The sequence below is a fragment of the Gracilinanus agilis genome, chromosome 5 (genome assembly GCF_016433145.1).
Source record: "Gracilinanus agilis isolate LMUSP501 chromosome 5, AgileGrace, whole genome shotgun sequence".
Lineage (NCBI taxonomy): Eukaryota > Metazoa > Chordata > Mammalia > Didelphimorphia > Didelphidae > Gracilinanus > Gracilinanus agilis.
The window spans coordinates 39,287,144-39,298,177 of record NC_058134.1 but is presented as its reverse complement, the minus strand read 5'-3'; the positions used below and the strand labels follow the sequence as shown (position 1 = coordinate 39,298,177).

The 11,034-nt window shown below is 46.4% G+C and overlaps 1 protein-coding gene across 1 annotated transcript in view; it reads right to left on the bottom strand.

The window, feature by feature from the left end:
• SH3BP5 (SH3 domain binding protein 5) overlaps positions 1 to 11,034 on the bottom strand; it is a 96,364-nt gene that overhangs the window by 20,184 nt on the left and 65,146 nt on the right. The window contains exon 4 of the mRNA XM_044679498.1: positions 5,946 to 6,110. Within this exon, the coding sequence (XP_044535433.1) occupies positions 5,946 to 6,110 (165 nt within the window). The remainder of the gene's footprint in view (positions 1 to 5,945; positions 6,111 to 11,034) is intronic.

The following is an 11,034-nucleotide window of genomic DNA, read 5'->3' as shown; positions in this document are numbered from 1 at the left end:
AAGAAAGGAAGGAAGGAAGAAAGGAAGGAAGGAAAGAAGGAAGGAAGAATGGAAGGAAGGAAAGAAGGAGGGAGGAAGGGAGGAAGGAAGGAAGAAGGAAGAAAGGAAGGAAGAATGGAAGGGAGGATAGAAGGAAGGAAGGAAGAATGGAAGGGAGGATAGAAGGAAGGAAGGAAAGAAGGAAAGAAGAAAAGAAGGAAGAAAGGAAGGAAGAATGGGAGGATAGAAGGAAGGAAGGAAAGAAAGAAGGAAAGAAGGAAGGAAGAATGGATATTTCTAGGACAGCTTAAAACAATTGGACCCAGAGCACATTTCTAAATTCTGGCTCCAAAAATGGGGGAGACCACTGTATAAGAGGGTTACACCACTCATAGGTGTCTCTGGCAGCCACTCCAAAGGGATGCTCAGGAACAGCCCCACAGCAGGGTTAGAGGTGACTCTCCCTGCCCTCCCAGAGGCCAGCCCCGAATAAATGAATGAATTAATGAATGAAGCACCTACTATGTGCAAACAGAAAACAGAAGAGGTCGGCTGGAGAAATCTTCCATTGTTCTCCTCTGTCACCCCAGCCTGTATTAAACACCCACCATCAAGCACAAGCATTTCACTTCTCTAGTTATCCCTAGCACTTAGCACAGCGTCTGCCATGTGGAATACGTTTAAAAAATGCTTGTTGATTGACTGGCTGATGGAATTCTCAGTCTTCTCAAAGGCTCTTACAGATCAGTCATCTGGTTTCTTCGGTCCTCCTTGAATAATGGTCTTACATTAGCCTTGGGAAACCCAAAGGGCTTGAGAGGAAGGACTTGACCGAGTTGATCAGAAAGACATTGTGGATGTCCTTCCCATAGCGGGACAGGAGACTCAAAAACCACTGTACTGAAGGCTGAGAAGGGCTAAGCTTTGACATTACAGCTAGCATTATGGAAAAGAGGCTGCATTTGGAGGCAGAAGACCTGAGTTCAAATCCCAACTGTGTCACTTGTTAGTGTTGGAAGCAGTGATGTAATGGATGGAATGCTGGGCTTCACGTCAGGAAGATCCGAGTTCAGATCCAGCCTCAGACACTTACTAGCTACATCCCCCTCAGCAAGTCACTTAATCTTTTTGTGCCTCAGTTTCCTCAACAGTAAAATGGGGATGATAATAGTGCCTATCTCCCAGGGGTTTTGTGAGGATCAAATGGGATATCTGTATTGCACTTTGTAAAACTTGAAAGTGCTTTAGAACTATTATGATGATGAAGATCGCTTAATAAAATGAGACTAGATGACCTGTGTGAGGCTCAAATGACACATTTGTAAAGCATTCTGCAAAACCTGAAAGTCTTCTATAAATGCTAGCTATTATTATTATTATTCTTTATTATTTTTATTTTATTTATTTTTAATATTTTATTATTATTATCTATTATTATTATTATCATTATTACTTACCCTCCCCACGTCTCCATTTCCTCACCTCTAAAATGAGGCTCGATGCCCCCTCGGAGGTCCCTTTTCCACCTAACACTATTTCTGCATATACTTATCTACGTAGGCATCTACAGACACAGATGAGCGTTCCAGGAGGGCAGGGATGACGGCTTCACTTTTGTCTTTGTGTCCCCCGTGCTTACGTGGCTGATGGATATGATCAATGAACTGGGGAAACAACCATCCCCGCACTAAGGCTCCAACAATCACAGCCACTCGAGGACTTACGGAAGGCTGCTGGCCGGCCACGGAGCCCCGGGGCCATATGCAATGTTGGAGGGAATGGCTGTTCACCTGGATGAGAACTCAAAGGCATGCTTACAGGCTTTCGAGTTGGCAACCCAAGCGTCTCATTTGACTTTCACCCCCCAGCCCAGCCCAGGAGGCAAGCACTACAAGTATCATTCCCATTTTACAGATGGGGAAACTGAGGCTGAGAGACTATAGGGGACTTGCCTATGGTCATCCAACAAGCTAGGAAATGACTGAGGATTCGAATCCAGATGATTCTTAGTATACATCTAGCCCCATCTACAATCACAATGCCTCCGAATGACTAACGACCCCTTACCCTCCATTCATGGAAAAAATACGCCATATGGCATAATTCCCCACGAAAAGCAGATTTCCCAGAATTAAAAGATTTCCATTGAACAACATTGGTAGCAGTCAAGGGAGGGAAGGACATGGACAGCTCATGAGGGCTCCCCTGCTTTTGAGGAATCTCACACACATGCACAGAGTCTAGAAGGCTCGCCATCACGGGGACATCATTTCCCAATCTCTGACTCAATTCAGCATGAGTCACCAAAGGGTAGCCAAATGTGTGGAGGAAGAAAGGAGCTGGCTTTCCGAGGCCAAGAGCCTGGATTCAAATCCCACTTCTGCGCCTTGGACACCATCGCTAGACTTGAGCTGTAAAATCCACTGGGGGCTTCCCATCTCTCCCCCCTCCTCAGCTATCACCCAACAAGACAATGGCATCAGCTCCCATTTGGAAACACTGGTGTAAGGTTTTATACAAGCACACACGCACGCACACACACACACACAATCCCCAAAGTCGGGCTGTTGTTTGAAGCTTTGCAGTTTGAAGTTATTAAAGATTTGGGGGACCCATACACACATATACACACACGCACATATACATTATGTCTGCCTATAATGTAGATGTACATCCCAGTGTGGAGAATCCCATCCCTGACCCAGATCACCAATCTGTCTAGAACCTACAGTTTTCTCAAGTTGCCTGGGGTGTCGGGGGCAAAGTTCTTGACTCCAAGGCTGGCCCTCATTCCATCACTCTTCTTGGCACGGATTACTATCCCCCGTGTATGGGTTAGGAAAATCTAACCCAAGTGTTCATGACTCTCAGACCAACCCTTCAGCTGGCACAATTCTTCCCACAACATCCCGTGAGGTTGGTAGTACAAATATCATTACTCTCACCAATTAAAAAAAAAAATAAGAGCGCTTTACGTATATTATTTCTTACAACAACTCTGTGAAGGTGGCTACTATTATTATTCCCATTTTACAGATGAAGGAACTGAGGTAGACAGAGGTTTAATGACTTACTTGCCCAGAATCACGCAATAAATATCTTTTACAGATGAGGAAACTGAGGTAGACAGAGGTTAAATGGTTCACTTGCCCAGCATCACACAACAAGTATATTTTACAGATGAGGAAACTGAGGTAGACAGAGGTTTAATGACTTACTTGCCCAGCATCACACAATAAGTATATTTTACAGATGAGGAAACTGAGGTAGACAGAGGTTTAATGACTTACTTGCCCAGCATCACACAACAGATGAGGAAACTGAGGTAGAAAGAGATTAAATGACTTACTTGCCCAGCATCACACAATAAGTATATTTCACAGATGAGAAAACTGAGTCCTAAAGGGGTTTAAGTGACTTGTCTATGGTTACCCCAATAATAACATCCAGAACATCACTTGTCCCTCCCACTACTCAGAATTAATAGTTGCTCTTTCTTACTCCCACGTGGGGGTCATAGTAAAGAAAGTCTCCTGCCAGAGGCTCCATTAATTATATTGGTTTTCTCTAGAACATCTGTTTAAAACCACCCAACCAGAGGTCTCCGCACTTCCACTCCCGAACACCCAAACTCTGATCTAGAGACACATGAGCCCTGCCAGCCTGGGGATGCTGGAACAAGAATGAAGAATCAGAGGGATGTTGGCAAAGCGGCAGGAGAACGGAATGGCCCCGTCATACGCCCACCACCCCCTCGCCAGAACAGGGGTCTCCAAAAGCTCTCCAGGGCAGAGAGATGCTCTGCTGGGCTCTTGTTGGTTTGTTTTGTTTTGTTTCTAACGAGAGGAACCACAGGATGACTAAGAGCCTGCTTTCGCTCCCTGGACTCTGCTCAGTGCTAAGCAGGGGATCAGCTGGCAGACAGATGGCACAGGGGGTGGGGGAGCAGTTTATCATTTGGAAGCAAACGCCCTGAATATTCATCCAGTGCCCTTCTCCCAGCTGTCGGGGCTCTGGCTCTACCATTTCTATGATTCCCCAAAGCTTCTGGACCTCCCCTTTGGTGATCAGCTAGACCAGTTGGGAGAAGAGAGTCCTTCCTAGCCTGGGGTTAGCGACGGTGTTGTCGCTGGCCAGATGTGCCCGTGGCAGCCGTGGGAGTCCAACACCAAGGATACTGTGCCCAGGGGATGTGGGTGAGGGGAAGCCTCCAAGGGTTGCACCAACCCATCACCCCTTCGACAACAATAACAGCAACCATTTAAGGTTGGCAAAGCCCCCTTTAGGAAATCATTTGGTCCTGCGAGGACTCCCATTTTACAGATAACTGAGGCTGAGGGAGATGTGTTCAGGGTCACACAGCTAGTGAGTTTCTGAGCCTGGATTTGAACTCAGGTCTTCCTGACTCCAGGCCAATTACTTAACCCACTGTGCCACCTGGATAAAAATGGATGGGCAGGTATTGAGGGCAGCAAATGTAAAATCCATCTAGGTCTGACTCCTGAGCTTATACTATTTCTTATTTTCTTAATTTCTTATGTGGATAGAATTTCTATTTCTACCAGAGGAAACAGCAGCCTCCTTCGCATCAGCCCACAGGCATCGGGGTGCAAGGAAGCCAGACAAGTGCTGCAATCAGTCTCTAGCTAGCTTGTTCTTACTCCTTCATTTGTATTATTCCTACAGCAGCAACCAAGGCAACTGGGTGGGTGGCCCAGTGGATGGAGCAGAAGGACCTGAGTGCTAATCTAGCCTCAGACACCTATAAGCTGGATGGCCCTGGGCAAGTCACTTGACCACTCTCTGCCTCTGTTTCCTCATCTGTCAAATGGGAATAATAATAGCATCTACCTGCCAAGGTTGTTGTAAGGATCCACATTCAGCCTTTGTAACCCTAGTCAAGAGTCTGTGCTAAGTCTGGAAATCCCTGATAGAGTTAGTCAATAATTGTGCAGTGCTTCACCCGGTACCAGGCACATGGGAGGTGCTATGTGATACTGGTTGCTACTCCTACCACAATTAAGATTACTGCTATCGGGGCAGCTGGGTAACTCAGTGGATTGAGAGCCAGGCCTAGAGATGGGAGGTCCTAGGTTCAAATCTGGCCTCAGACACTTCCCAGCTGTGTGACCCTGGGCAAGTCACTTGACCCCTATTGCCCACCTTTATCACTCTTCCACCTATGAGCCAATACACAGAAGTTAAGGGTTAAAAAAAAAAAAAAGATTATTGCTCTTATTATATAGGAGAGGCACTGCAGTAAGCTGATGAGAAAGAAGATATAGTGATATAGAAGAAACTAGACTATATGGACTAGAATTAGACTCTGGAGAGTCTGGGTTCAAATCCTGGCTCTGCCACTACTACCAGTATGACCCTGGGTAAGTCGATTAGACTCTCTAGCCCTCTGTTCCTCCTCTGTAACTCTGATCTAAGCCACAGAGGTCGGGGAAAACTTGACTCAATTAAATTTAGAGGAAAACTGGAACAAAATAAACGGCACCTGCTTCCCTCCTCTTCCCCAAGAAGCAAACCTATAAAAAGCAAGCCCAACCCTGTAGGTCCAGGCAATCCGCAGATGCCCTCCCAATTCTCTGGCCAAACCCCACCTGGATCAGGGCAGGGAGGCCCCTCTGGAGTACAAATGAGTCTCCCCATCTCCACGCTCCACTCCCCTCCACCACCAAGGGCTTCGGAATGAACCAGATGGACCTCAGGGAAAGAAGGGAAAATGTCTTTCCTCAACCCCATCAGGCCTGAATTTAGTTCCCACACAGGCAGCAGATGGTTGGTCCAAAGCACTTCCCAAACCCAGACGTTGCTTCCATGGCAACACCCCCTCGAGGGCCTTGTTCACCTGGAAGGAGAAGCCGCTCGCCCTGCCGAGCCCCCATCAGAGGCTCTCAGGCTGGGTCAATAAGACAAGAGGGAAAGGCAGGAAATAAGCAAGGCCTCGCGGCTCATACCCGCTGGGTGGCGTGATTAAGCATTTCTTGCCAGGCGGAGTCAAACTGCCGTTTGTCATCCTCCAGCAGCCTCTGCTCAGCCAGGGAGATGGTCTCCTTGGCAGCTCGGAGAACCTCGGTTGCCCTCTGGAAGTCCTGAGTCGCCTTCTGGGCTTCAAGCTGGGCCTGGAAGAGAGAAACACCACCAGACTGAGGCAAAGCCAGGCACAGGAAGACCCCTAAGTTTGTGATCTAGGAAGGGGTTCATCTTGTGATGTGTAACTTGATTAATGAAAAATTAAACACCTCGGAGTATCCAGCAACAGACTTACACCGAGGACGGGGTTCCTGGAGGAGAGACAAAGTTCATGCAAGACCTGGTCCCTGCCCTCATGGAGTCGAAAAGGGAGTAAGTCCCAAACACCAACATGTAACACACAGTGTGCTCATGGGACCATGGTTGGGAAACCAAATGGGACCTCCAAAGTCATCTACATCCAACCCCTCGGTTCTCTAGTGAAGGAAGATGGCGGACAGAGGAGGTGAGCACTAGCCCAACCTCACACGGATGCTAAGGAAGCATCAGAGGCCATATCTGAACCCAGGGCCTCTCACTGACCCAGAGATGGAACACTGTCCACTGGGTGCATTATTGGGCCTCTTTCTGTTTCATTTGTCTCCTGGAAACCCTTTTATTTCCTCAGCCAAAAGGTGACTAATTCCACATCCGCCCTTTGTCATCCCAGCCAAGAATCTGCTGCTATCAGTTAAGAAATCCCTGCTATAGCCGGTCAGTGACCCCAGGCCGGACAGAGCGGCAAGTCCCACGGCAATATGACTGAGAAGAGGCAGAGACCTAGAATAAGAGCTGACAAGGCTGAGACCGTTCCTTTGGGCTCATGTTACAGGAGGCTGTTGGGCCTCTTTGGGCCTCCGATCCTTCACCACTAAAGTGAGTGAGCTGAACTTCCCAGGATCCGAAGAAAATAGCATCCAGGAGCCTTGGAGGTCATCTCGGTGCAACCTCTCACTTTACAGATGAAGAAAGCCAGGACCAAAAAGCATCTTCCTCGAGTCACCCACGTAGTAAGCTGCAGAGCTGGATACGAACCCAAGTCCAATGATCCCAAATGCAGACCTCTCAGATCAGAGCTCCTTCCTTGGACAGGGTGGCCTCTGGATAACTTCCAAACATTCTATGACTGAAGTAAGGAAGGGATCTCTGGTCTAAGACCTTCCTTGGCCCCGCATTCCTGAGAGACCTAAACCAAACCCCACAACTTACAGAGAGGTAAACTGAGGCCCAGGAATTAGAATAATAACTAGCATTTCTAGAGTTCTTTCAAAGTTTTCAAAATTCTTCACAGATATTTCATTTTATCCTCACAACAACACTGAGAGGTAGGTGCTGTTGTTATCCCCATTTTTCAGGTAAGGAAACGGAGGTTTAGTAATTTGCCAGGAGTCACACAGCCAGTATCTGAAGACAGATATGACATCAGGTCTTTCTGACCGAGGGTCCAACGCTCAACCCACTATGTAATCCTAGCTAAGAGATGTCAGCATGTAAGGTGGCCCAGAGAAGGAATAGGATTTGGACACTCCCCAGAAGAGGAGTTATAGATATATGTATGGCGTGACATGAGTGGGTGATTATACTCCACTTTTGTTGGTATCTACTTGTTGAGTTACAATAAGATCCAAAATCTAGGAGCTGGAATGGGCCTTGGACATCATCATTGTATAGATGAGAAAAGTGAAGTTAAATGACTTATCCAAGGTTACTCACATAGTATCAGAGACAGAGTTTGAATCCAGGTCTTAGGACTCCAGGGTCAGGATTCTTTCTAAAATAAACGTGGTTCAGGGATACCTTGAAGTCTCCAAGATCCTTTCAGGGGGTCCATGAGGTCAAAACTATTTTCCCAATAATACCAATATGTTTTAAATTCTAAAACATTAAATATCAATAGATATAGTCTACATGAACAAAAGTTCTCTGGGGAAAAGACCCTTAATAATTTTTTAGTGTGTAAAAGGACCTCAAGATCAACATTTTGGAAACCACGACACTACACCATGCTGCCTTCTCAATCAGCTAAATGGGTCTGTCAGGCATCTACCACAGACCTCATTTGTCAACCTCAGGGAAGACGATCAGGTTGTCATTGGGGGTGGGGTGGGCAGGAACCTATGACTCAGAGAAGAGATGGAGAAATGTCCTACACTACGCTACACACCCATTCTCATATGACCAGGAGGAAGTCCTAGAAACTGCATACTAAAGGAAACTCTGCACCAGATTTCAAGAGGCAAGAAAAAATGGCAAAATCCATGCATTCTCCCTCTGGTCCTCCATCTTCCTCAACTTTGGAGATGCACACAGGTTAGTAAGGTTTCAAGGGTGAGAGAATCAAGTGAGGATAGGAACAAGGTGGGAATGGGTCTAGCAACAAGGAAACCTGCCCATTCCAAGGCCAAGATCTGCCTACATAAATGCATCCAAGAAACTTCAGCCCAAGGGGCATTGGGCCACCATGGTCAAGTGGACCACCATGCAAGCTACATCCTGCAACTTAGCCAAGATCTCTCGCTATGTGACCCCGAGAAGGGCAGGGACTCTCATTTTTACTACGTCCAGTTCCATGTTGGCCAACTGGGGTCACCTGTCCCTTTGGAAGATTTCCAAACATGGTAAGTAAGACCCTGAGGACTTTGATGGATGGCTCTCCTCTTCTCCATCCCCCTCCCACATCAATAGACGAATCTCACAAAAGGTTCTTTCTGTACCACCAGAGACTAATTGGAGAATGGCAAACTAGCCCACAGATGCTCCCCTGGAAAAGAAAAAGAGACATTTGTGTCTGTTCCTTCCAAACTTGGACATAATACCCTGTTTCGGAAACATTTTTTAATCCTGTTAATGTTTGTTTCAAACCATCTCCAGAAGGGAACAAAAATTTTAACAGTTGAATCTGGGACTCTTCATATTTTCCAGGCAGAAAGGGTTAGTTTGTTTTGGGAGATAGGATGTGTGTGAGAGAAAGAGAGATTGTGTGTGTGTGTGTGTGAGTGAGTGAGAGAGAGAGAGAGAGAGAGAGAGAGAGAGAGAGAGAGAGAGAGAGAATGTGTGTCTGTGTGTGTTTCAATTCTGTAACACCTAAAGGGTTCTTTCCCCATTTCACTCCAGGCCCCTCTGCTTGAAACACAGTCATTCCTTCCCCTTCGAGTAACAGGACAATTCTCTAGGCAAATGGCAGCCTCCCAAATGTTGCCACACAAAACCTTCACTGCAGCCAACACCTCCACACATGAAGAAAACACATCTCACAAGCTGAAGAGAAGAGTAAATTCTCTATGGAGAAGAAAGGAAAAAAGGAATCCCATTTCAAAAAGGTTCCCCTCCTTGAAATCCCCCCAAATCCATTCTCTTCTTCCTTCGAACCTCCAGGTTCATCTTCCTTAAGCAAGGAACCATCTTTCCTCAGCTGGAATCTTTCAATAAAGTGGACATTTAAAAAATTTTTTTAATTTTAATTTTATTTTAATTTAATTAATTTAAAATTTAAAATTAATTAAATTTAAATTTAAATGTTTTAAATTGGAGTTCTGGGCCCTCTGTGATTTGGGGTCACCTTGCCTTTCCAGACTTTTCTCATTCTAGCCTTCTCCTGCTCAATCAATAAACTCCTAACATGGGCCAGGCAGCAGGGCATGCACTGGAGAAACAGAGATGACTCCTTGTCTCCCAAGCTTTTCCCCCACATTCTAGCCTGTGGTTTTTGCCCTTTCCTGTGCCCAGAGAGACCTTTCCCACCTTCAGAAAGAAATTCCATTCTTTCTTTAAAGACCAATTCAGAGGGCAGTTAAGTGGCTCAGTAAATTGAGAGCCAAGCCTGGAGACGGGAGATCCTGAGCTCAAATCTGGCCTCGGACCCTTCCTGCTGTGTGACCCTTTGCAGGTCACTTAACCTCGTCTTCCTCGCCTTTACCCTTCTGCCTTCAAGTTGTCACTAAGGGTTTTTAGAAATAAAGTAAAATTCTGTATGGAGAGATGCAGGAAAGAAGATGGGGGAGGGGGTCTCTCCCCCCCAAGTTGGATGGTAGCTTGCCTTCATCATCGTCATCCCCAAAGACATGAGAACCTGCTATGTATGAAGCTCCACGTTAGAGATTAGCAGTAATAGGAGAAGACACAGTCCTTGCCCTCACAGGGCTTAAAATCTAGTTGAGGAGTTTAACTTCATGTCTATTGACTACAATGTGTTTAATAAATATTCATGGACCCTAAGTGCCAGGCACTGAAGATATAAAGAAGGGAAAACCATGATTCCTGGCCTCAACGAGCTCACACATTCTAGACAGATGCTGATTTGACAAAGTCCCACAGCCAGGTGAGATGAGAGTGGCATACGGGATATCTCCATGGGCTGGAAGGGGCAGGAGATGCCCTTATGGGTGCCCAGGTTTGTACGGTACCCGACAAAGGCTTCATCGAGAAGGTTGCAGGTTGTAGGAATTCTCCATGGGAAGAGCTAAAGATGGAGAACATTTTATGTCTGGGGAACACAGTGTGTGTCCAAAGGATACATCTTCCTGCAGGAGATAGAATGCCATTTTTATCAAGGGTTAGATTGGGAACGGCTTGGAATGCCATACAAAGGAGTCTGGATTTTTCTCTGGAATCACTGAAGCATCAGGGGAGTAGCATCCTCAGGAAACCTGTGCTTCAGGAATTTCACGCTGACAACTTTGAGACTAGTTGTTGGGGCAATGCTGGGTCTGGAAGCAAGAAGACCACGTACAGGTCTGTTGTCCTTATTAAGGACACAGGTTCAGCCCAAAAAGGGATCACAGAGGCCATCTAGCTCAGCATCCTTATTTGAGAGGAAACTGAATCTGAGATGGCTTAAACAAATTGCCTAAGGTCCTATCAGAGGTAGGTAGTAGCAGAACCTGAATTCAAACCCAAGACACTGGCAATGTCTCTCCTGCACCTTGCTGTATACTCTTTATCTAAATACCACCTCCTCCTCCTCCTCCTCCTCCTCCTCCTCCTCCTCCTCCTCCTCCTCCTCCTCCTCCTCCTCCTCCTCCTCCTTCTCCACCT